The sequence below is a fragment of the Saccopteryx bilineata genome, chromosome 8 (genome assembly GCF_036850765.1).
Source record: "Saccopteryx bilineata isolate mSacBil1 chromosome 8, mSacBil1_pri_phased_curated, whole genome shotgun sequence".
Classification (NCBI taxonomy): Eukaryota; Metazoa; Chordata; class Mammalia; order Chiroptera; family Emballonuridae; genus Saccopteryx; species Saccopteryx bilineata.
Window position 1 is genome coordinate 51,664,036 of NC_089497.1, and position 27,438 is coordinate 51,691,473.

General features: G+C 41.7%; 2 protein-coding genes across 2 annotated transcripts in view; both read left to right on the forward strand.

Annotated features, from left to right (window-relative positions):
* Nucleotides 1-264: 264 nt before the first annotated feature.
* The window catches only part of LOC136312241 (protein mono-ADP-ribosyltransferase PARP15-like), a 328,256-nt gene continuing 301,082 nt past the window's right edge, over nucleotides 265-27,438 (forward strand). The window contains exon 1 of the mRNA XM_066241828.1: nucleotides 265-308. The gene's annotated coding sequence lies outside the window, so the exon portion shown is untranslated. The remainder of the gene's footprint in view (nucleotides 309-27,438) is intronic.
* CSTA (cystatin A) lies at nucleotides 4,567-19,066 on the forward strand. The gene is made up of 3 exons (XM_066241836.1): nucleotides 4,567-4,719; nucleotides 15,043-15,144; nucleotides 18,852-19,066. The coding sequence occupies exons 1-3, from the start codon at nucleotides 4,654-4,656 to the stop codon at nucleotides 18,978-18,980; spliced, it is 297 nt and encodes a 98-aa protein (XP_066097933.1). The 5' UTR covers nucleotides 4,567-4,653; the 3' UTR covers nucleotides 18,981-19,066.

The following is a 27,438-nucleotide window of genomic DNA, read 5'->3' on the forward strand; positions in this document are numbered from 1 at the left end:
TCATTTTATTTTTGTTTTAATTTTATTGTTAAAAAATGTTTATTGAATTTATGGCAGTGACATTGGTTAATAAAATCATACAGGTTTCAAGTGCACAATTCTACAATACATCATCTGTATATTGTATTCACAATCATTTTTAAGGCAGTATGTTGATGAAGTGATGGTTGACACTCGATTGAAAAACAATAGAGAAAGCAGCATAAAAGCAAGACCAAGGGACACATAAAAAAGGTGTTTTAAAGGTGGTGCTGCCCTGGCCGGTTGGCTCAGCGGTAGAGCGTCGGCCTAGTGTGCGGAGGACCCGGGTTCGATTCCCAGCCAGGGCACACAGGAGAAGCGCCCATCTGCTTCTCCACCCCTCCCCCTCTCCTTCCTCTCTGTCTCTCTCTTCCCCTCCCGCAGCCAAGGCTCCATTGGAGCAAAGATGGCCCGGGCGCTGGGGATGGCTCCTTGGCCTCTGCCCCAGGCGCTAGAGTGGCTCTGGTCGCAACATGGCGACGCCCAGGATGGGCAGAGCATCGCCCCCTGGTGGGCAGAGCGTAGCCCCTGGTGGGCGTGCCGGGTGGATCCCGGTCGGGCGCATGCGGGAGTCTCTCTGACTGTCTCTCCCTGTTTCCAGCTTCAGAAAAATGAAAAAAAAACAAAAAACAAAAAACAACAAAGGTGGTGCTTTTTTGTTTTGTTTTTATGTTTGTTTGGTTGGTTTTTTGTGGGGTTTTTTTGTTTTGTTTTTTTGAGAGAGAGAAAAGGGAGAGAGAGAGAGAGAAGCATCGACTTGTTGCACTTGGTTGTACCATTGATAGCTTCTCATACATCCTCTGACTGGGGCTACCACCCGCAACTTCGGGATGAAGCTGGTGACCCCCTCATTCTGGGATGATGCTTTACCCATTGATGATGCTTTACCAATTTGGGCACAAGATGGTACTTTTTAAATCCTACCTTAGTTGGGGTATAGCATACAATCAAGTCTACTTATTTTAAGTGCACAATTTGATGTTATCCAGACAAAGAACAGTTCTATCTCCCTAAAACATTTCTTAGTACTCTTTTCAGTCCCTCCTTTCTCCTATCCTCAGCCCCAGGCAACCTCGAATCTGCTGCTTGTCACTATAATTTTGCCTCTTCTAGGATTTCATATAAATGGAATAATATGGGACTTAGTCTTTGTGTTTGACTTCCTTTACTTTTCATTTTTCACCTCAAGTTGTTTTTGAGTCAAAGTTATTATGTTATTGAATGCATTACTACTTTGTTCTTTTTTATATTGTTAAGCAGTCCTGTATCTTATGGATATATAATGGACATTTGGGTCATTTTCAGTTGTAGGCTATTGTGAATTATGAAGCTATAGATATTTGCACACAAGTCTTTGTGTGGACATGTTTTCACTTTTATTGAGTAAAAACCCTATAAGTGGAAATGATGGGATGTGTAGTGAGTATGTCTATATATTCACCCCAGCCATGAGTGGAGCCCCAGGCTTGTAACCAAAAGCTGGAGATAAGCCCAAATTCTCAGATCCTTCATGATTCAACAGCCCTAAACCAACAGTAAAACAAGACCTAGTGCGGGGCCTGTGTTACCCTATAAGATCCCATAGAAGCAACTTTCTCAAAGGGAAGCCCATAACCCATGCCCCCACAAAGGAAGTCCCCCATAAAAGATAATTCCTGTAGGCCCTGGCCGGTTGGCTCAGCGGTAGAGCGTCGGCCTGGCGTGCAGGGGACCCGGGTTCGATTCCCGGCCAGGGCACATAGGAGAAGCGCCCATTTGCTTCTCCACCCCCCCCCCTTCCTCTCTGTCTCTCTCTTCGGTGCTTAAAAATAAATGTTCATTTAATTCATTGTGTGTTTTAATGAATTAAATAATTAACAGAGAGATATTAATTGTTATGCTTTTTTCCCCTTGCTCTTTCTTGTATTTGACTACCCCTATCAGCCAGAGGCATCCATACTACCTTGAAAAGACGCAGAAAGAATATCACAGTAGGAATGTGAAGACAAAAGCAAGATTTGCTTTGGGACAGTTTTTGCTTCTAAAAGAAATTATTGCAAATCAAGAGGGAATGCCTGAAAGTAACAGGGCATAGACTCTAGAAAGAGAACAGAAGATATGCTGTTTAAGCTACATGTGACCACTGGGAAGATTAGGTAAGGATCACCTCAACTGGTGGTAAACAGGGAAATGAGCTGGGGCCTCAAAAAATAGTTAGAGGCCTAGATATGAAAAGATCTGACTTGGGAAGCTCACAGGAAAAAGTCAAGGATTATCTGTGGCTAGAGCTGAGCCAAAGTCTTAAGATGGCTTGTGACCTCTTGAGTGAGCACCATGTCATCCACATTTGCTGTTCTTCTCAATACATGGGTAAAGGCATTCCATAGACAGACATCTGCATAGCTAATTATCCAGCAAGACACACACCTGTCTCAAAGAATTTGTCAAGCACCTGCCAAACATTACAATGAATGAAGCACCTTTCTATGTATTAATAGTAATGTAGAACACTCTCCAAAATATAATGTTAGGAGTAAAACAAAATGTATAATAATTTATGTAGTAGGGTACCATTTGTGCCATGTATAAAATAAAAGTATCTACACATGTGTATATATGTAGGTATGTAGTTAATTATTTACATATTTTTATGAGTAAAGAATATCTTGCCCTGGCTGGGTAGCTCGGTTAGTTAGAGTGGCATCCCAATATGCCAAGGTCACAGGTTCAATCCCTGGTCAAGGCACATACAGGAATCAACCAATGAATGCATAAATATGTGGAACACCAAATGGATGATTCTGTCTCTCTCCCTCTCTCTAAAATCAATCAATAAAGAATATCGCTGAAGCTACAAGAAGCTGGTGACAGTAGTTGTCTCTGGAGATAGAACATGGCTGAGGAATGGAGTGAAAATTTTCTTATATTGTAAAACTGTTTTGTTCCTTTTGAACATTTTTATCATGTGTATGTGTTACATATTTCAAAAATTGAATAAAATAATACAAATAAATATTCACACAAACAACAATTTTACTTTTAGATACGGAAAGTTGCCTGCAGAGTCCTCATACATGTACAAAAGGGGCAATATCTTTATAAAGGTAAAAACTAGAAACAAGAATAATCTTCATCAATAAGGGAATGAGTATGTGTAATATGGAAAAGCATATAGCAATTAGAGAGAATAGAAATGATAGCTAGATAGATAGATCTATCGTAGAATGAAGTAAGAAGAAATGAATTAGATTGATGTATTTGTGTATCAACATGGAATGATAAAAGCATGTTGAATATGGCCCTGGCCGGTTGGCTCAGCGGTAGAGCGTGGGCCTGGCGTGCGGGGGACCCGGGTTCGATTCCCGGCCAGGGCACATAGGAGAAGCGCCCATTTGCTTCTCCACCCCCACTCTCCTTCCTTTCTGTCTCTCTCTTCCCCTCCTGCAGCCAAGGCTCCACTGAAGCAAAGATGGCCCAGGCGCTGGGGATGGCTCCTTGGCCTCTGCCCCAGGTGCTAGAGTGGCTCTGGTTGCGGCAGAGCGACGCCCCGGAGGGGCAGAGCATCGCCCCCTGGTGGGCAGAGCATCGCCCCTGGTGGGCGTGCCAGGTGGATCCCGGTCGGGCGCATGTGGGAGTCTGTCTGACTGTCTCTCCCTGTTTCCAGCTTCAGAAAAATACAAAAAAAAAAAAAAAAACATGTTGAATAGAAAAAAAGCATAATATAAAATATGTTAGTTAAATCTTTTTTTTAACACACTAAGTCAAAGTATAAAAATAAGCTAAAAGGATACCAAACTCACAGTGCAGTTTCTCTCTAGGGTAGGGGTGGAGGGGTTGTAATATTTTATTTCTTAAAAACAAGTACAATAAAAGCAAGCAAAAATGACAAAATGTTAAAAGTTTTCATTCTAATTAATAGGCATATAAATGTTTGTTATTTTATTTTTTTATGTTTTTGTATTTTAAACAGTTTTAGAAATGTAAATAAATGTAAAATACAATTATTCAGCCATTGTTCTCCAGATAAATCCTTTTGCTTTCTTTATAAAGTCAAGTAAAGTCTAAATAATCAGTCTTGACATTATTAATAAACATTCCTTTATAAAATAAAATTTTGAGCCCTAGCCTGGTAGTTCAGTTAGTTAGACCATCACCTCAAAATGCCAAGGTTGAAGGTTCAATCCCCAGTCAGGACACATATAAGAATCAACCCATAAATGTCTCACTTTTCCTCTCTCTCTAAAATCAACAAATAAAAAAAAATTTTAATCAATAAAACTTTGTGTAAGAAGTTTTAAAACATTGGGAAACTCTGACTGTGGCTTCAAATTTCATACTTCAGATGCAACAGGATGGAACCATTGTTAAAGAATGTAGGGAAGTGTGACTCTTGCTACATGACTCCTTGTGCACACCCACTTTTTTCACCCTCAGCCACTCATTCCTCCAAATTCCTGTTAGCTATTTTATTGACGAAGCAGGAAGACTTGTCTCAAGGCATACTCATTTTCATTGTGCCTTTTGCTCTGTAAAAAATAAAACATTCTATAGGCGGAGCCTGTGAACAACACCCACTTTTAAAACAGGAGTCTCCACGCTTACCTGATCACTTCAGTTCCTGTAGCCTGCCCAGCAAAGAAGCAATTAGCCAAAATGATGCCTGGAGGTTTAACTAAAGCCAAACCTGCCACTCCAGAAATCCAGGACATAGTCAATGAGGTGAGTTGATGCAGCCCATGGAAAGGTTTGATCCAAAATCTTAGTTCCTAAATTGACCCTGTGTTAAGTATGTGGATGAAACTGAATACCAGAATACTGGAAAATGTGTCGTTTTATTCAGGCTTTCTTACAACTAAAAATCTTTTTAGATGAAATTTTTAATAATCCCAACTGTGAGAGTGATATTGAGCAAGTCACATCTCTTTTCTGAGCCTCAGTTTCCCCATTTCTAGAAGAATTTTTATTAGATCATCTCTAAAGGTTTTATAATGCATGATTCTAGAATTTCTAACTCAGTTTCTTTTTTCCTATTATTGAGAGAAGGGGAGACAGAGAGACAAACTTCTGCATGTACCCCAATGGGGATGCACCCATCAAGCCCCATATGGGACAATGCTCTGCCCATCTGGGCCCATTGCTCAGAAACTGAGCTATTTTTAGCACCTGAGGGGGAGACTCCCCAGAGCCATCTTCAGTGCCCCAGGGGCAAACTTGCTCGAACCAATCGAGACATGGCTGTGGGAGGCAGAGAGGTGGGGAGGAGGGGTGAAGAAACAAATGGTTTCTTCTCCTGTGTGCCCTGACCAGGAATCAAACCCAGGATATCCACATGCCTGGCCGACACTCTACCCCTGAGCCAACTGGCCAGGACCTAATTCAGTTTCTGATGAAACATTTCTAATCTCACCAAGTGGAGCCAACATGTAGTTAAAGTCTGAGATTGTTAAGAGTTTGACCAACTAGTATTTAGAAGATGATCAAACTAATAGAAAGAAGTGGAATAGTCTATGGTGATTCCAAAATTGATTACGGTGAAAACGGTACTTTAAATGTTTCCAAGCAAATTAATACATTTATTTCTAAGTGTTGTTTGTTTAGCTATCACCCATATAAAAATGTACTATATGGCATATTTTATGAAAAGAAAAATATATAAATTTACTATTTTAAGCTTGTATCATTTTCTACTTTCTTGTATCATTCTTTCTTGCTTTTTCTCTCTGAAACTTCTTTCTGTGACACTGTTTATCCAAAAAGATCAGCTTCTTGTGTAAGTGGATGAGATGGGAACTTCTGTGTTAGGCCCTTAAGAAAGCTCTCTAAGAGGTCAGACACCTGGAATGCTATCATTCATTCTTTGGGGCTAAATATTTATCTTCCAAGTGTTCGTTTGTTTATTTTTCTATTTACCTTAAAGCTTCCTTTTTCTTGGAGAATATAATATTAAGTGATTAAATTAACACATCACTTAAATCCTTGCATAGAGTCAGTGTTCTCAAACTTGACTGTGCACATGAATCGCCTTGAGGGCTTGCTGAAATGCAGGTTCGGACTCAGTAGGTGTGGGATGGGCCTGATGTTCTGCATTTCTAACCAGCTCCCAGGTGAGACCCATGCTGCTGTCCATGACCTCACTTGCCTACAGGCTCAGAGATACATGATATCCTAGGAGACCTATGGGTGATTGGCTTTCTAAACTCAAAGTGCTGCCAAGAAGTTCTTAATTTCATTCGTGAAATGAAGAGAACATCTCTTGATCTACCAATTTCAGAGCTGTAAGGACTAAAGATAACTTGAGTAAAAATTACATGAAAGCAAGAAAGAAATATGCATGGGTGAGGCGTCACAATTGCTTACTTCAAATTTTTGCCTGAATTCATCCCTGACCCTGGAAAATCCCCCTGCACTTTCCACAGACCAGAGTTGTAAGGGGAATGGGAAATAGAGACTTAAAATATAGAAGGTACAAAAACTTTCCATTTTTAGTGACTTTTAAAAGCCTGTCTTAATTAGCAAGAACTTTTTTAATAAAAAGCTATGGCAGATGTATTCGATGGGACACTTGTGTTTATTTATAAACACAATAAATTTAAATCAATTTTTAAAAAAGCTATGGCAGGCCTGACCTGTGGTGGCGCAGTGGATAAAGCGTTGACCTGGAAATGCTGAGGTCACCGGTTCGAAACCCTGGGCTTGCCTGGTCAAGGCACATATGGGAGTTGATGCTTCCAGCTCCTCCCCCTGTCTCTCTCTCATGTCTCTCTCTCTCTCTCTCTCCCTCTCCCTCTCCCTCTCCCTCTCCCTCTCCCTCTCCCTCTCCTCTCTCCTCTCTCCTCTCTAAAAAAATGAATAAATAAAATAAAATAAATTTAAAAAAAAAAGCTATGGCAAGGCCTTGCAGTGTTAATAACACCCATCTGTGAGTCACACCTTAAATTATAAAATTAATTTGAAAGTGTATATTGCCTGACCCATGGTGGCACAGTGGATATATCATTGACCTGGGATGCTGAGGTCCCAGGTTTGAAACCCCGAGGTCACTGGCTTGAGTGTGGGCTCATCTGGCTTGAGATCAAAGGTCTCTGGCTCAAGCAAGGGGTTATTCGGTCTGCTATAGCCCCACGGTCAAGGCACATATGAGAAGCAATCAATGAACAAGTAAAGTGGCACAACAGCGAGTTGATGTTTCTCATCTCTCTCCTTTCCTCTCTCTCTCTCTCTTTCTCTCTCTCTCTCTCTCTCACACACACACACACACACACACACACACACAAAGTGTGTTTCTTGCAGTGTGTCTCATGGTCCAATCCTATCAGAAAGGTAGAATGAAAGAATGAAAGCTAGATATAATATTTACAGTAGCTACCTTGCCCCAGAAAGGTGCTTTGCAGTTTTAAAAGCTCTACCCTCCATTCAACTTCTCATTTGATCTTTGTAACCCCGAGGCAAGGAAGAAAGGCATCATGCCCACTTTTCAGATGATAAAGCTGAGATTCAAAGATGTTAATTACCACTTAGTTAAGAAGCCAGCCTATCTCCAGATGTTTGCCCACCTGCCTTTCCTACCACACAGTGACAGGAACGTGGAGGAGGATGTGGGATGAGGGTGATACACTGGGGAGATACGGTGTGGCAAACTCCTTCTCTGTGCAAACGGCAGGCCTCGGGTTTAGTACACCAATATGAGAAATAAATATGAATAAGTGCTTTCTTGAATATCTTTTAGGTGTCTAGCACTGTGTTAAATATTATAGAAGGTGGGTAAGGGCTGCAAGACGTGGCTCCTGCCCTCAAGGAGTTTCCATTCATTTAGGGAAACTGAGATTTGTTGAACAGCCTGGACTGGATAGCTTGGTTTATTAGTGTGTCCTTCTGATAGTCCAAGGTTTCAAGTTTGATACCTGGTTGGGATGCATACAAGAATCAACCAATGAGAGCATGAATGGGTGGAATAACAAATTGATCTTTCTCTCTCTCAAAAACAAACAAACAAATACTGGAATGTATAAAATAATCTCCAATAAAGTACTTTCTGATAATCATGAGTTTTGGACCAGGAAGGACATTAGAGATTGCTTGTCAGAGCTCCTCACTTTCAGGTGAATAAACACTGGGTGGCTGTTCAGCTTCTCCAGTGTTCAACTCCCGATGACCATTTATCTTCCCTCTCTCCCAGGAGAGAGCCTTAGAGAAGAGTTCCCAACCAAGTGTTGGAAGATAAAGGAATAGTTCATTTGGAAGTATGTTATAGTTTAGGAAGCACTTTCGTGTCAATTACATTCTTTGTTCCCCCACAAACAACCCTAAGAGGCAGGTGTTACTATAATCACTTTTAAGTGAGGAAATTTAATCGACACCTTCTCCAAGATTACAGAATTAGGTCCACAGGCAAGGCCTGCTGAATGGGTAGGTGTTGGTGTTGGTAATCACATATCTAGTCCCGGGGAAGACAATTGCTACTTGTTATTACCTTATAGATTTATCTCTTTGATTTTTTTTAAAATATATTTCTATTTGAAAAAAATCACCTGTTAAAATGCAGGTGTTCTCAGAGGGGCTGAAGTTCCTCAGCTTTCCCCGCTCTTATCAGAATGCTTCTCGGAGGAATGCCAACTGAAGGAAGAACCCCGTTAGGGAGGGAGGAAACAGAGCAGGGAGGTCATCTCACAGAGAGGGGGAAGCATCAAAGAAGGATGATAACTGCATATTCAAGGAATTTGATATCAAAATGAAAGAAGGATGTTGGGTGGAGTCAGAAAAAGAAGATCAAACAAAGGTCTTGGGATTCAGAAGATGAATGTTTTTAAAGGCTGAAAAAAAAGAGTTTCCCCATTCTGAAGATAACAGAGAATGGATGGTAATTGTGGAATCATGTACTAAAGAACGCTAATGGGACGTGGGACCAGAGTGCACCTGCAAAACCCTCCTCTCCCAAGATTCTTTATATTACTCGAGCATCCTGCCTAAACCTCTCTACTATCTGCTTTTCTATGTGGGAATACAGGGTGTGACAAGAACACAAACCTAGTCTCTCCATTTAGAAAACATTGATTATGTACACAGTACTGTGTGGATTGCTATAGGGAAAGAAGGGATATAAATGATATAAAGATAGTCCCTGCCCTCAAGGGAATTTACAAAATAGATCGGAGATAAGGGATACACACCAGGAAATGAGGAGCCATACATGTCCCACCCGTGAAGGGACATAATGCAGAGTGGGGCAAAGGTAATTTTATAGTTGTGAATATATGAAACACAGAGTTTATTCTTGTATTATTATTTATGTATTAATTGTTGTATTTTTATATGAACAACTGTAAACCTACTTTTGCCCAACCCCCCTGTATATATAATTAAGGGCCAGATATGAATGACCCTACTAGCAACAGCTTCTGCACTATTCTTGCTGACCTATCCTATGTGTTAAAAAAAAAAAAAGAAAGAAAAAAAGCCATTGAGTGAGAATTGACAATGTTTATGGGCAGGAAAGAAATGTTATTTCAATAGTTATTTTTAGAAATAAGAGCTATTATTACACATGCACAGGTACATATACATAAAACACCCTCCCCACCCCACCCCCCACACACATTCCCTTAAGTCAAACCTGATTACTGAATACCATTCCTGGTACACACAGATCATGCTTTGTCTTCCAGGACACCACACAAGCACCCCATCCGCATACCATGTGGACACACCCTGGAGCTTAGCATGTCTTGATGCTCACTCACCCACAGATTTGTGTCCTATTCTTTGACTATCGCCTCCTTATCAGTCACTTGTCCCACACCCAGAGGACCTGCCACTCAACCATGCCAGAACCCTTCAGGCACTCAGCCTCCTATCTCCCTCAGGGACACTAGATCATTCATCCAGCCGAGACCTACCTACGACGGGTTGTTCCACACTCCCCTGATTTCCAGGACCCCGCCAGCATTCCAATCCTCAAGTAGAGTTCACTCCCGCTGCCACCACCTCTTCCACAGCTTCTGCTCCGGGTTCAGCAAAACCATAGAAAAACTCACCCATTATAAATCTATGAATTCATGCCTGCAAACAAACACAACAGAAGCCCGGGGCTGCCAGAACATCCTTTTTGTCATGTCCTGCTGGTCCTCTTCTAGAAGCCCCACAGAGATGGAGCTGGACCTTATGTCTCCTCAGTTCCTCCATCCCTCCCAAAGCCATGGCCCTCCAGCCAGAGTCTCGGTTCCTCTTTTAGAAGATTGCAGCCATCCTGTGTAAGAATGCCCTGATTTACTTATCCCTTGATCTCATTCTTCCCTCCAGTCTAAGCTTTTGTCCTCCTCTCTCAAGCCAGCCCTTCCTCTCTTATGCCGGGCACCATCAATCTTGCATCCCGGGCGCCTTTCCCATACTTCCCCCTTCCCTCAAACGTCCGCAAACCACCTCTTAACAGCCCTATCGCACCTTCATGCTGCTACCCAAACTCTCTTTCCTGACTTTGTAAAACTTCCCAAAATAAGGTCTATCCATGTTGCTATCATTGTCCTTCCACATTCTCTCCTAAATTATGCATAGTCCAAATGATCCTGCAGAATGATTACAGACAAGAAAACTCCCGGGTCCGGGCTCACTGTGGCTGGAATCCTCAGATCCCAAAGGACTGGCAATTCTCCAAGATTCTTGCTCTGCGGCAATAAGAAATGATTGAACAGCTCTGGAGTAAATGTATTTTATCGAGTATTCCTCTTTGGCATCCTTATCCCGCCCAGGGATCAAGCAATAAACCTACACCGTTTCTTCCAGCACCTCCGCCACCACCATGCGTGGAGGCTAAAGACAGTGAACACCAACTGTGCTATTAAGCGTAAGGTCCGCCTGTTTTTCACCAGACTCCAAGCTGACCTTTACCCTTTTAGCACCCATCCTGGGTGGGGGGTGTTCAGCACCAAGCCGCTTTCTGAAACTTCAGATTTCACTGACCATCTTCATCCTACTCTGCCCTTTTCCTGCTCCTCAGCTTACACCTTATCACCCCCTGTTCATAACACCCAACCCTGGAACAGTACGAATCAGTTTTACTGGAAAGGGGAAGCAAGGCTACAGGGAATGAGTAAGTAGGTCCTCAGTATCCACAGCTTTTGCATCCACAAATTCAACCAATCGTGAATTTAAAATATTTGGGGGAAAAAATCCTGGAAAGTTCCAAAAAGCAAAACTTGAGTTTGCCATGCACCTGCCCAATGCTGAAAACACATGAATGAAGTATGCTGTAGCCTATAAGCAAATACAGTCTATATGTAAATACTATATTATGCCACTTTATTTTCCTTTTTTATTTTGAGAGTGTGTTTATTAAAGCTGGGGACAGTGAAACAAGGAAGGGCTTAGCATAGAAGAAGCCACAGGAGAGAGCCCAGGTGGGGCTGCCCGGGCTCACTGGGAAGTCAGAGAAAAGGGGGCCTTGGAGACAGGCTCAGGGGGCTAGCCTGTGACAAGCTGCCGCTGCCCATTGCTCCCCTGGTTGCAAGTCTCATGGGGACTCTTACAGTTTAGGGGATGCGTGCCTGTGGGGGGGAAACAGGAGGAATGAAAAGTGCTCTCTCCAGGAGGGAGACCATGCCTCTACTATGCCCTTTCGAGTGGGGCTTGAGCCTCTGCAGGTTTGGTGTCTGCAGGGGTCCGGGAACCAGTCCCCTTTGGATTCTGAGGGACGACGGTACAGTGGACCTTAATCCAGGGAACACGCTCTGACAGGTGCCAGTGTATTTACAGAAACAAACCGGGACCATTGAAATCACCTCTCTCATGGAAAATTCTTGACCTACAGACTGCAGAGATACAATGGAAAGGTTAGAGATTTCGATAAGACTGATAGAAATAAAAAACTTTTGATATATGCTAAAAACATGACCAAAAGACTGGAAACCAGAAGGAGTCCAGATAACTACAACAGATAAATCAGATACTTAAGTTTTTGGGCAAGGAATTTAAAACTTTAAATAACTATAATTAGTAATTTATCAGCCTTAAGTCATATACTCCTTACAGCCTCGGGTTCCTCATTTGTAAAAGAGGTTTACAGAGATAATTTGGGGTTTTGTGTAAAGGTTCAAACCCTATGTGTCAGCTCCTAACTTGACTGGTGGTGCCCAATGGTGGCTGAAGAGGGTTAGGACAGGACAGGGGGCCAGTAACCCCTTCCTTACTCAACCTCCCTCTCCGCCCTTGTCCACTTTTCTCCTCCCTCTCCTGCACCCTCCTGCACCTCTCTCCACTTTTGGTTATTGCTCGCTATTTCTCTTCTTCCTTTCTCCACTTGGAGCTTCATTTTTCTGTCTCAAGAAAGCAATCAAACTCTTCCCATGTGTCCTGAAGGTAAGAGGAGAAATGGGTGGCAGGTAGTCCACGAAGTGTTTGCCCCTCAAAAGTGGTCTGAATGCCTGGTTTGCAAATGTCTTCATCTTTGAAAACAGTTCTGGTTCTCAAACTGAGGCAGCAGCAGAAAAGGATTCAAAACGTTTGCCCGCTGACGGGAGGGTCTGGACGGCCTCGAGAGAACACTCAGGCGCCGGAGGCCGCCGGGAGCTGCCTCCGCAGGGAGATGCTTCGGTGAAGGCAGGGAGGCCCCTTCCCCAATAGCAAGATGTATCAAACACACACGTTTATTTTCCTTTCCGCTCTAAATAATAGAAACGGATTGAGGGGGAAGGGCACAAACACACAAATATAAAGACAACAGAAGAGAAGCAAAGACCACCTTAAAGATATTGACAAAACTTTGGAATATGGAAAACAGATTGTTGGGCAAACAAGCGTGTTAGGCTTGCTCTCCTGGACTTTGCCTGATTGGTGCCTGAGCACGGGGCAGCACCTCCTGTGTACAGTCTATGTAAGGCTGCAGGTGCTTGCCCTCGGCGCCACAGGTGGTAATTTGCGGATTGCTGACCGCCATTGGGAGGGCCAGTTATTGCTACTGTTTGCGGGAGAAGGGGTTTTTTCCCCCCTGGCCTGTTTGCTCATGAGTCTTGAGAGAGAGAAGCGGTTTTTCCTGCCTGCTTGCTCGTCCCCCACTGTGAGACTCTGATAAACGGAATGGCCCACCATTTTCTGGCTCCATAGTGCCTTTACCGGCTGTCCGAATTCAATGAGAATCTGCATGGCCACAACTACCAGTCTTACACGGATGAACATTAGAAATGACTGAGTCATCTAGGCAGAACCTAAGCTGAAAGGGGAATGTCTGAGCCAGAAGCAAGCAGACTCACCTGCAGAACTCAAAAACGCCCCGAGCACAAGCAATACCAGAAACAGACAAGGAGGGGAGGAGAGTAAGGCACGGGGCTAAAACCAGCAGGACTGATGGAAGATCTGTACAAGGAGCAGGTAGACTGCCCCCAGAACCTTCTCTCTCACTGTCCTACTCCCTGCAATAAGCTATTACCTGTCCTCCACCCGGGCAGAGACTCAAGCTTTACTTTTAGCAGAAATTGAGTGAGAGCGACCATGGTGGATGCTCACATATGAGGCCCAGCTGAGAGCAGGAATGAAAACCCTACACTGATAACTTGGATTCAGTAACAGTTACCTATTGAGTTTGAGACATTCTTGCTCCCTGCTCGGGACTCCTGGCATCTAAGCTTCTATTTCTCTGTGGCAGACATAGTGAGGGCCTCCAACTTCCTGGGTTCTGTAAATACGTTACTTTACATGGCAAAGGGACTTGCACATGTGATTAAATTAAGGACCTTGAGATATAGGATGCTATTTTTGCAATTTTGAGTCAGGAATTTTTCTTTTAAATTTTAAATGAAGTAGTAATTATTGCTCTCCCTTTTTTATTAATCAAAGATGTATATAACTACTAGAGCTTTGCCAGTCAAAGTGTTACCATATTGCTACATAACCATATCACCACACTGAGTTGATATAAATTCAGCCTAACACAACAAAATTTTACCTTTAATTAATTAATTTATTTATTTATTCATTTTAGGGGTTGAGGGGAGAGAGAAAGAAAGAGGACAGAGAAGGAGGGGAGGAGCAGGAAGCATTAACTCCCATATGTGCCTTGACCAGGCAAGCCCAGGGTTTCTAACAGGCAACCTCAGAGTTCCAGGTCAGTGCTTTATCCACTACACCACCACAGGCCAGATAAAAATTTAACATTTTAGTTAGCCCATGTAACTTTTTCTTTAAGTGAGAAGAGGAGAAATAATGACACAGACTCCCACATGCACCCCAACGGGGATCCACTTGGCAATCCTTGTCTGGGGCCAATGCTCAAACAACTGGGCTATCCTCAGTGCCTGCACCAACACTTGAACCAATCAAGCCACTGGCTATGAGAGGGGGAGAGAGAGAGAACGGGGAGTGTGAGAGGGAGAGAAGCAAATGGTCATTTCTTTTGTGTGCCCAGAGAGGGAATCGAACCCAGGATGTCTACACACCAGGCCAACACTCTAGCTAGCTGCTAAGAACACTGGCCAGTAGCCTATGTAATCTTATTAAAAAATAGGAGTTTCCGGCCCTGGCCGGCTGGCTGGTTCAGCGGCCATCTGCTTTTCCACTCTTCTAGAGCATCAGCCTGGCTTGTGAAAGTCCCGGATTCGATTCCCATTCAGGGCACACAGGAGACGCACTCATCTGCTTCTCCACCCTTCCCCCTCTCCTTTCTCTCTATCTCTCTCTCTTCCTCTTCTGCAGCCAAGGCTCCACTGGAGCAAAGTTGGCCCGGGCGCTGAGGATGGCTCCATGGCCTCCACCTCAGGCACTACAATGGCTCCCACCACAACGAAGTAACGCCCCAGATGGGCAGGGCATCGCCCCCTGGTGGGCATGCCAGGTGGATCCCGGTCAGGCGCATGCGGGAGTCTGTCTGTCTGCCTCCCCGCTTCTAACTTTGGAAAAATACCAAAACAAAAAATATAGGAGTTTCCTTTCTTTGAAATGTGAAAATATCTCATAGGTCTCATTATTATTATTTGGGAACCTGAGGTCCAAGATGTATAAATCACATAAATGGAGCCTAATATAGTTTTGATCATTTGCTTCTTCTTTTCTTTTCTTAAGGTTAAACCACAGCTTGAAGAAGAAACAAATGAGACTTATGAAGAATTTGAAGCTGTCGAATATAAAACTCAAGTGGTGGCTGGAGTAAATTACTTCATTAAGGTTGGAGTTCAACATTCACTGTGGCACTAAAAAACACTGTATTTCTCCCTTTATGTGGTATTTCCTGTCACCTCTACCATATAATTTGTTCCTTCCCCTTGTCCTCAATCAAGATGCCCACCTAGCGTACTTCCCCAGTAGTAACCTCTCAAATTTAATAGAGGACAGTATATTTACATCATCTTTTCCTTGTTAATTTAGAAAGACATCTTATATTATTCTTAACTTAATTTACAGAAATTGTATAGAAAAAATTTCATAAAAGTTCAGACCATGTCCAGCTTGTGGCTGTGACTGCCTCAGGTGTGAAGTGGGAGCTTGACGCCTGGGCTAGGCCAGATGCTCTGAGGCTCATTCCCCTCAGAGCTTTGTGATGTCTCATTCTAAGTGGATCGAAGGCATGACCTCACTCATTAGCTGGGAAAATAATTTAAACCACCTCAGCCCTTTTTGCATTTTGATTAATATAATTTAAATAATTCTTGCAACTCAAATAAATAGATTCAATTTGTGGCACTGAAGGTATAGTTTCAAGCCGTGGAACATTAAAAATATTTTATATCAAAAATTAAATGATGTTGGGCCCTGGCCGGTTGGCTCAGTGGTAGAGCATCGGCCTGACATGCGGGAGTCCAGGGTTCGATTCCTGGCCAGGGCACACAGGAGAAACGCCCATCTGCTTCTCCACTCCTCCCCCTCTCCTTCCTCTCTGTCTCTCTTGTCCCCTCCCACAGCCAAGGCTCCATTGGAGCAAAGATGGCCCGGGCGCTGAGGATGGCTCTGTGGCCTCTGCCTCAGGTGCTAGAATCATTCTGGTCACAACAGAGCGACGCCCCAGATGGGCAGATCATTGCCCCCTGGTGAGCATGCTGGGTGGATCCCGGTCGGGCGCATGCGGGAGTCTGTCTAACTGCCTCCCCGTTTCCAACTTCAGAAAAATACAAAAAAAATAAAAATTAAAATTAAATGATGTATCGATCCAGTTCCAACTAAAGAAAAAATGTATTTAGTTATTAATGGGGAACCAATTCAATAAGTCATGTGGGAGCCACTTTTGTCCTTTTGTATTGAGAAGATGGTAACTCTGATTTAATAAATAACAACAGACATTCAAATGCATGGACTTAACCTTTACTAAATTATGTAACACAGGGCAAAGTCTGGCTTATTTCTCTTTAACAAACAACTACTTAAAATAGAAAAATATTTTTAATGTTTTTAGAGGGGTAGGAGGAGGTGAAGGAACATACGGAGGATAAATGGTGATGGACAGAGACTTAGAGTGGTGAACACACAATGCAGTGTACACCTGATATTTTGTGGAATTTTGCACCTGAAACCTATATAATTTTGTTAAATCAATATCACCCCAATAAAACAATAAAAAGAAAAAAATGTTTTTAGCAAAGAAAATAAAGTAAGTGGTGCTAACTAACTCAGCACAAGAAAATTACAATACTGAGTTATGTAAGTGGATCAGCCCAGTTCTACCAAGTTTGAGCCCCTGAACTATGCCAGGCCCCAGGGTGGGGCACACGCATGAGGGTCTGCCTTACTCTCAGAGAGCAATCTGCTTTCTTCACAGCTGGAGAAGAACACTTTCCAGTGAAGAGATGATTTTGTTCAATAAAATATACTCCATCAAGATCGTGATAATTATTTTTATAAATTGTAATTAATCTAAGTGCCTAATTTTCACCTATCAATTAGACCATGTATTTTCTTAAAAAACTCATCAAAGAACTATCTTGAAAATTTCTTTCCTTAAGATCACCCACTCAGTCTTAACCACAGTTCTTCTCTTCCCTCCCCTTCCCTTCCCTTCCCTACCCTCTTTCCCTCCCTCCTTCTATCGCATTTTTCTTACTAGGCAATAGCCACTGACCCCGTTCCCTCAGATTTCCTGTCAGTGTGGCTGTTAATTCCTTTGCTCTGAGCCACTCTGTAGATTTATCAAGAGGCAGGTGGTAAAAAAGAAAGGATTATAAGCTTTGGTTCTGGCTTTGAACCCTTGTTTGACTTGTTCTACTAGTCAAAACCTGTGCCATTGCATCTCCTCATCTGCTCTGAGCCTCCATTGCCTTATCTGCACAATGCAGATAATAAACCACTTTGCAGGGTATTATGTGGAATAAATGAACCAAAAATCTGCTGAGCATTTAGAATGTACCAGGCAGTATTCTAAGAACTGGGCATGTATTATCTCATTTAATCCTTTCAACCAAGCTATTGAATAAGTATGATTATTTGTCTTGTGTTACTGATGAGACAAGTGAGCCCTGTGAAGGTGAAATATTATAATTAACAAAGGTCACACAACTATAAAAGCTGAACCCAGGGAGTGTGATGATTAACTATTGGCTGTGCTGCCTCTAATAATACATGCAAAGGCTAGTGCCATGTTCTAAGCACAGAATAAATGCTTTTAAAGGGTTACACCATAGAGTGAAAAGAACATAAGTGTTGGAGTCTGGATCTGAACATTGGCTCTGTCTGTTACTTATTAGCTGAGAGATTTGTGGAAAATTACTTAATCTCCCTGAATCTGCTTCTGCATCTGTAAAATCATCATTGCTCCACCTTTCTTCAGGCCCACAATAAGAAGTAAATATAATCTTGTCTACATAATGCTCATCTTGGTGTCTGACTCAGAGTAAACATTTGATAAATGACATTTGTTAAAATTAGGTTAGGAAGGAACATCAAAGCACAATAAACATTATTCTAAGACAAAACTTTTATTGTATCAACCAAGATCAAAAATAGAAATTCTTACCATGGTTTTCTAGGTCCCAGAGTCACGCTCAAACTATGATTTCAATCTTCATACCAATAACTTCCCAGCAAGATCCCTTTACCTTAGAAAGGAGACAAGACTGTCCACCCTTTTGCTCTGCTCAGTCCTACCAGTGGGCATTTATAAAGTAGATGCTGATATAGATATGAGAACCACAAACCTCAAATTTTCTAGGACAATTCTGTGTTTCTTCTCCCTTCTTAAATCATGTGCCAAATAAAGTGTCCCAATTTAAGAGTCAGAATCACCAAAAAGGTTATCACTTGTTTTCTTGCTCTGTGTATCTTTGAGAATGAAATGCAATTTATTTGTGCCCAGACTATAGTAAAATACACAATAAAATACACCTAGGATCGATGGTTCTTGCCATGTCTTTAGCCTGCCCTTTCTCTCATAAAGTAAGGTGGTAGATTTATAAAAACCAAAGGTCTAAGAATGGTAGTCTAGGAATGCTGTTCCTTACAAACCATGCAGTGGTCTCACCAGGTGGTGGCACAGTGTATAGAGCGTTGTCCTGGGATGCTGAGGACCCAAGCCCAAAACCCAAGGTTGCTGGATTGAGACATGATCCTGTGGTCGCTGACTTGAGCCCAAAGGTCATTGACTTGAAGCCCAAGGTTGCTGGCATAAGGCTAAGGTCGCTGGCTTGAGCAAGGGGTCACTGGCTCAGCTGGAGCCCCCCAGTCAAGGCACATATGAGAAAGTAATCAATGAACAACTAAGGTGCAACAACTATGAGCTGATACTTCTCATCTCTCTCCCTTCCTGCCTGTCTTTCCCCTTCTCTCTCTCTTGCTCCCTCTCACTCACTTACAACAAAACAAAAACATGCAGTGAAGTCTTCAGAGGTCTATAGATTCTCAATTGTCATAGAGCCATGCAAATAAACCTCTCTTTTTTTCTCTTTCAGGTGCGGGTAGGTCAAGATATTTATATTCACATAAAAGTATTCAAACCTCTTCCTCAACAACAGCAGTCTTTGAAACTTACTGGCTACCAGACTGACAAGAGCAAGGATGATGAGCTGACTGGCTTTTAGCTACATGTTCCAAACGTGGTCTGATTCCTGCCACTGGCTACTGACTAATGATCCCTGCTAATAAATGCAACTACCATAAAAAAAAATAGTCCTTTTGAAGTAAATTTAATCTCCTCAACTACTTGTCTATTGTATTAAATAGCAATTACCTTTTCTTTCTCAAAATCAATGTTATTGCTTTAGAGCAGAAATTCCATACAAATTGATATCAACTGGAAATCTTGTAAAAATTAGTCAGGCCTAAGCAACTGGCTAAAGGATACTCCACCATCCCCCCACTCCCATCCCCACCGTAGGCAGGCTATCCCATGAGCCATCAGGGCCCGGTGGTTGCTTAGAATCTGACACACAATCTTCACTCTCACATTTCAAATTTAAATCAGGTATTTTACAAAATATCTTTGTATTTTGAAACAATCTCAAACTTACAGATAAGTTGCAGAAAAATTTTTGTCCTGGACATTTGAGAGTAAGTTATCTACAGTGATGCCTCATCACCAACAGTTACTTTATTTTGCATTTCCTACAAACAAGCATAGTCTCCTGAATAATTGAAATACAACCATCCAAGTCAGGATATTAACTCTGATACATTTGCCTGCATCTCATCCCCAGGTTACAATCAAATTTCTCTAGTCATCCCAAGAGTGTCTTTTATTGAAAAAAGATCTAGTTCAAAGCCATGTGTTTCATTTAATTGCCATTCCTCTCTCTCTCTCTCTTTTTTTTTTTATTAAATGAGAAATGAGGAGGCAGAGAGATAGACTTTCGCATGTGCCGCAACCAGGATCCACCCAGCAAGCCCCCTACCAGGAATGCTCTTCCCATCTGGAGCCATACTTTATTGCTTGGCAACCAAGCTATTTTAGTGCCTAAGGCAAGGCCATGGAGCCATTCTCAGTGCCTGGTACCAACTTGCTCGAATCAATTGAGCCATGGCTGTGGGAAAGAGAGATAGTGGGGGGGGGTGAAGAAACAGATGGGCAGTTTTCCTGTGTGCCCGGACCAGGAATTGAATCTGGGACTTCCATATGCCAAGCCAATGCTCTGCTATTAAGCCAACCAGCCAGGGCCTTTTAACACCTTTATTGAGACACAATTTACATACCATTTAGTTTGTCCAAAAAAAATATACCACTCAATGCTTTTTAGTATACTCAAAAATGTGTACAACAGTCACCACAGCCAATTTTAGAACATTTTTATCACCTCAAAAAGAAACCCCATGCCCTATAGCTATCATTTTCCATCCTCTTCCATGCCCCTGCCCCTAAACAACCGCAAATTTACTTACTTTCTGTTTCTATAGATCTGTCTGTTCTAGATATTTTATATATAAATATAATCATATAATATGTGGTCCTTTGTAACTGGTTTCTTTCACTTAGCATAATGTTCTCAAGGTTTATCCATGTTGTAGTATGTGCCAAAATTGTATTCTGTTTCATAGCCAACTAATACTCCATTTTATGCATATAGTACATTTTGTTTATCCATTCATCAATTGAATATTTGAGTTGCTTTCACCTTTCGACTATTATGAACAAGGCTGCTATATATATATTTGTGTACAAGTTTTTGTGTATACATGTGGTTCATATGGTAACTCTGTGTTTAATTTTTCAAGGAATTTACAGACTGTTTTCCAAAGCAGCTGTATCATTTTACATTCCCATCAGCAGTTTATGAGTGTTTGGATTTCTTCACATCTTCATCAACATTTGTTATTACCTGACTTTTTTTTTTTTACTCTAGTCATTCTAGTGGGTGTGGAATATTATCTAATTGTGGTTTTGATTTGCATTTCCTTGATGATTGATGATGGCAAGTATCTTGGGCATGAGCTTATTATACACTTGCATATCTTCCTTGGAGTAATGTGTATTCAGATTCTTTGCCTATATTTTAATTGGGATATTTGTCTTTTATTATTGAGTTGTAAGAGGTCTTTGTATATTCTGGATACAAGTCCCTTATCAGATATGCGATTTGCAAATATTTTTTCCAATTTTATGATTGTAATTTTAATGAAACCCACATGGTCTTGGTGTGTAATTCTTCTTTATATACTAGATTTAATTTGTTGTGTTTTGTTGAGAATTTTTGCATTCATGTTCATAAGAGATATTACATGTCATTTTCTTGTGATATTTTTGTCTAGTTTTGGTATCTAGGTAATACTGGTCTCATAGAATGATTTAGGACGTATTTCCTCCCTCTCATAATTTTTGGAAGCATTTGTGTACAATTGGTATTAATTCTCTAAATGTTTGGTAGAATTTAGCAGTGAAGCCATAAGGGTTTGCTTTTATCTGTGGGAATTTTGATTACTAATTTGATCCCTTCACTTGTTATAGGACTATTTATATAGACTATTTCTTCTTGAGTTGACTTGGTAATATTTCTTCCTAGGAATTTGTCCATTTCTTCTATATTATCTGATTTATTGGCATACAGTTGTTCATAGTATTCCTTCCTTGGTCTTACCTAGTGGATTTTGGGCTAAATTGTTTAGGAAAGGGGGAAGAAGAACTAGAAGAGAAGGGAAAGAGGAAGGAGAAAGAAAAAACTGTTTTAAAGATGCCCTAAATAATGTCTCCCTCTGTGTCCTACATTCTGCTCTACTAGTGCCAATCCCTCTGTACCCAAATAATAATAATTATATATATATTAAGTGCTTATTATTATATCTTTAGATACTATTCTAAAGACTTTGCACATATAACTCATTTAATTTGCATAACAAACTCATAAGATAAATATTATTATCCCCTTTTTACATAGATCTAAGTGTAGAGAAGTTAAGATATTTACCCAAGGCCTCATTGCTAGTTAGTAAAGTGAGTATATAATCCCAGGCTGTTTGCCTCCAGACTAATTCTCAACACCTACAGTCTACTAACACAAGCTCAGAATTCATTTGCTCAACTATTCTGAACCCTGAAGGAGATAAGTAAGTGGGAGTTTGAAATAGTGATTTATTTATCATAATATATAACCATGGTGGGATATAAAACTGAGACCCATGGACATAAATAAAAGTAAAGTAGTTATAAAGGATGTGGGGTGGGGGAAGGGTGTAAAATGGAACAAATATAAAGTGACATAAAAATAATTTGACTTTGGGTACTGGGTATACAACATAATCAACAGTTCAAATGCTATAGAAATGTTTACCTGAAACCTTTGTACTCTTATTGATCAATGTCACCCTATTAAATTTAATTTTCTAAATAAAATTTTATATATGTACACATACACACACACACACACATAACCACTGGCAACTCTAAATGCTTCATAATAAAGAAACTGTCTTATTATTTATCTGCCTTCAGCTCCTAGCACACAGACATTTAGTTCAATGAATAAACTAAAAGAAATCTCTACTGGTTGGCTAGTATTAATGATGTAGAGCTCTTAGGTAGTAATAAGGACTACCAGAGATGATCCTACTGGCCTAATAATAAGAATCTTTTTCTGAGCAATGCAAATATGGGCACAAATATATCTAGCTGCATACATACCACAGCTGCCAAAGATACACAAAACTCAATAATCAGCTTGATTAGATTTACTTTCATTTTATCTTGATTTTGATATAGAAAATCTGAACACATCACTGTTCAAGAATTACTCTAATAATGGACATACAAAACCTATGCAAAAACAATTATAGCACTTCACTGTCAGAAATAAAAGACTTGTATAAATGAATAAAAATATTCTGTTGATAGTCAGGTAAACTTCATGAGAACACAATAATAAATAGGAATAACTAGGAAAGAAGATCAAATAATGTGTGCTGCCATTCTCGATCTTGCTACATATTAGAATCACTTAGGCCCTCGCTGGCTGGCTCAGAGGATAGAGCATCAGCCCCATGTATGGATATCAGGTTCGATTCCCAGTCAGGGCACACAAAAGCAACCATATGCTTCTCTCTCTCCCTTCCTCTCCCCCTTTTCTCCTTATTCCCCTCCTGCAGCCAGTGGCTCAGTTGGTTTGAGTGTGGGCCCCGGTTGCTGAGGATAAGCTCTTTGGTCCAAGCATCAGCCTTCGGTGCTAAAAATAGCTTGGTTGATTCAAGTACTGACCCAGACAAGGGTTACCAGGTGGATCCCAGTTGGGTTGCAGGCAGCAGTTTGTCTCACTCTCTCCCCTCCTCTCACTTAAAAATAAAATCACTTAATCTATTTTTTTAATTCAGGGTGCAATCTCACTGCAGACCAATTATTAATCATTGTACCCCAATAAATTCAATTAAAAAAACAGACTGAGAAAAATCTCTGGGAGAGAGTCTAAGTGTTTCTAATTCCAACTGGGTTGAGTACTACGTGATTTAAAGGGGGGAAAAAAGAAAGAATTCAATGGAAATACTTGCCCTAATAAAATTGAAAATGTATTTCAAAGTTTAAAATTTATTACAAAATATTTCACTGCGAGTAGGTGAAAATAGACTATATGATGGGAACAGAAAAAAAAGTTAAAAAATGTAACCCAAGTTTGTCTAAGCCAAGAAAAATAAAAATAGGGTGAAAATAATTTTTTATTTACTAAATGCTATTGAAAATTTGCAGTTTGGGGAGAGATAATCATTTGGATCCATATTTAATATATATCATAATACATTACAAATGGTTAAAAAGTAAAAAACTAGAATAGTTTAAAAACAATTTTGATCTAGTAGATGGTTAAGGCATGGCTTGTTTTAAAGAATAAGGAAGTATTATCTGAACAATGAGACTTATCCTCCAAGAGTTGTTGGGATTCCCAGAGTAAGAAAAAGAAAATAGACCTACAACTGAATAAACCATTAATGGAAAAATTGTTCAAAAGTTGGTTGTCCATTTAAGGCTTATCCAAATTAAGAAGCAAGTTTCTTCCCAAAATAACTGACTTCCCTCAGCAGTCCTATTGCAACCAAAGGAAAAATTACATTGCTAAAACATTTCCTCACCAAATTTGCAGTTGAATCTTGGAAGAAGAATTTGTGCTCTGTTGCAAAAATTGTTTTGTCTAACCCAAAGAGACAGAAAATGTACTCTTGCCTGGAAAGAGTGAGGGACTCAACTCCACCTGTCTATCAGGCACTCCCAGGATCCTCTGCACAGAGCATGTATTTAAATGACTAGAATTGGGACCCGCTGAAGACTCAGGGGGCATCATTCTAACACAGGGTTATAGGCAACGCGTACTGGGTTCTGTCTCAGGAAATAGGTTGGTTTACTTACTTAAGGGCCTGAATCTATCGTTTTCTGCCTGGTTTCTCAGGAGAAGGCCCAAGACTCTTCTGACGCTTCCTTTGCTGGATCCTCAAGTTTAGACACAGTGAAGCTATCCAAGCACATCCCCGGTATTCTAAACAATATGAAAAGCTATTGGAAGAGGGGGGAGTGTCTTAATGTCAATGGAATATTTAAACATGGAGATATTGCTTGGCCACCTGAAAGTTCTTGATAAGCTCCTTTGGTTCAAAAGAACTTAATTTATTTTGTGCAATGCAAGGATTTATCCTAAAGATGCATCTGCTCAGGAATCTAGAAAATGCCAAAGAGTCAGGCCTCGCGCAGAAAAGGGACCTGTACAGAACTGGTCTCACAGCCAGAACCAGAATCCACGGCAGCCCTGGGAAACTGAGGAGCTGCGGTGGCGGCTCTTCATTCGCGGGCTGCACTATCAGTGGGTCTCAGACATCCCACACACAGCTGTCTGCGTCTCTGTCTCTGTCCACTTTCCCACCAGCTCTAACTCGTGTTCTCTCTTCTGTCCTGTGTGACTCTTCTCCGCCTCGTGGTGCGCGTCCTCGTCGCCCCTGCTTTGTCAGAATAGCGGACTGTCCCAGCCCCTGGGCACCTCATCGGCACTCTCCTTCAGGCCGCACCTCCCACTGCTGACTACATCGTTTTCTCTGTAGCGCTCAGTTCAAAGCCTTGAAGGTTTTGATAGTCCAGATCACCTTTTTGTCCCAGGACATGTCACAGGTCATTGGCCAACTTAAGCTTTGGCAGTTTTGGGGTCAGCTGCTCGGCCCTGATCCTATCAGAATAGTGGGAAATGGGCTGCCAAGGGCTGCTCTTTCTGTAGGAGCCATGGGCCAGAGTCTTCCCTGAAAAGGGTTCTGGTGTGGCAAGTCTGACCCATGTGACAAGTATATGGATGGATGGATGGATGGATGGATGGATGGATGGATGGATGGGTGGACGAATAGACCGGAATATGTTTTCTTTAAGAATTATGACTGATTAGTGGGAGGGAGAGAATCAATGTGGGTTGAGTAATTGAGCAAAAAGAAAACTACATTTGTATGTTAAAATATCTGAATGAGATCTGACCTCAATCCTTAGGAACCAAGTAATGGACAGGTCCTGGATGGGCTGGCTGTTAAGACAAGTCTTACGTTTTAGGAAAATGAGATGACTTTTCTGCAAATTCCTTCACATATTTCTGGCTGTTTCTTCAAATAAGGCCTGGTCTTCTCTAGCCTTTCCTAATTAGAATCATCCCAGGTTGGTCTCCCACATCACATAATGTACTTAGAATGATGCCTAATTTATAGTAAGCACTGACAAAATGAGGGATTAGTGGTAGTATATTTTTCATTCATTGAAAAAATATACTGCTCAAAAAAACTAGGAGATGTTTTATTGCTTCATATTCATTTAGAAATATCCCCTAATTTTTGTGAGCAGTATATTTGAACAGTATATAAAAGCACCTATGGGATGCTTTTAACTGCATATAACATAATCCTAAAAAATAGACTTAACCAAATAGGTTAACCACTCCTATGACATCCCTGAATAAGCAGATTAAAACCCCTGCCCTCACTTAATAACAAGTTTGGAGACAGCCGGAGGCTGGAATGACAACCCACACTGCCATTTAAGCTCTAGTCTCCTTTCTGTTCAGCTATCCTTAACATGGTTTGTATCTTTGTGCTTGTCACCACACAGGCAAGTAGTCCTTGTCACGCTAGTGCTCCCACCCCACCAACCATACTTCAACTAGAAAGGTGAGACAATGCCTTCATCAGGAAAAGTAATTTTCTCAGAAATGTTCCAGCAGTCTTCTGCTTATATCTTGTTAGCCCCAACTGCCTCACTGCTCTCTGGGACTGCAAGCGAAGCTGGGCACACTGCCTCTCTAGACGAAATCTGGATTCTGTTGGCCAGGAAGAGAAAAATGGGTATATGGAAGAGAACTAGCAGTGTCTTTCAGGCTTGTCCATACCAGGCACTGAGAATCCCTCAAAAGCTGGCAGGAAAGAGGGAAACCAGCCATGGGACAGCATGATGACCGTGTTTCTCATGGGAGCACATAAAAGGGACACTTAATTTGTAGGTGAGAGGTCACAGAAGGCTTGCTGAAAGAAGTGACAGCTGAGACAGGCAGTAAGGCAGAAAAGAGAGAGCATGTGAATAAGTGAAGTAGACTAGCTCTTTTCTAGGAGCAGACAGTGGTGCCTTATTGGTGCGGAGCAGAGTGCCTGCAGAGAGGGGTGAGGCTGGAGACGGCGGGGGCCACAGCACAGAGGACTCCACACGTCATTTTTAAAAATGGGTGCTAATCTTGAAGACAGTGAGGAATTTTTTTTTTTTTTTTTTTCATTTTTCTGAAGCTGGAAACGGGGAGAGACAGTCAGACAGACTCCTGCATGCGCCCGACCGGGATCCACCCGGCACGCCCACCAGGGGCGACGCTCTGCCCACCAGCGGGCGATGCTCTGCCCATCCTGGGCGTCGCCATGTTGCGACCAGAGCCACTCTAGCGCCTGAGGTAGAGGCCACAGAGCCATCCCCAGCGCCCGGGCCATCTTTGCTCCAATGGAGCCTTGGCTGCGGGAGGGGAAGAGAGAGACAGAGAGGAAAGCGCGGCAGAGGGGTGGAGAAGCAAATGGGCGCTTCTCCTGTGTGCCCTGGCCGGGAATCGAACCCGGGTCCTCCGCACGCTAGGCCGACGCTCTACCGCTGAGCCAACCGGCCAGGGCCAGTGAGGAATTTTAATCAGAAGACAGATTTACTTATTCTTTTTAAAAAGGGTAGTGGGAAAATAAATCATTCTATCTGTAGCAATTATCTTTAAGTGCCAGTGGATGGATTTGCTGTCCTTTCTTAGTGAACCAGGAGATCCCCAGAGTCACCTAGAGCAGTCCTCTCCCCTGTCACAGGGTTGCCCTCAGCTGCCCACTAATTAGAAGCAGGGAGCTCTTTGCTTAAACCTCTTACATTTAGGGTTTCTTCCCCATCATAATGCTCTGGAGTGAGTCAGGCTTCTGACAATGCTGCCCCTCTCAGGAACAAGCACTTTTTGACTCTTTTCTTTATTCATCAAAAGTCATGCTCAATTATCAAGAAAGTTTTTGTTTTTGTTTTGTTGTTGTTTGTTTGAGTCAATCAAGGCATAACTATAAGGCTAAGTACACATGGAAATTGCAAGCAACCTAAGTAATCTATAA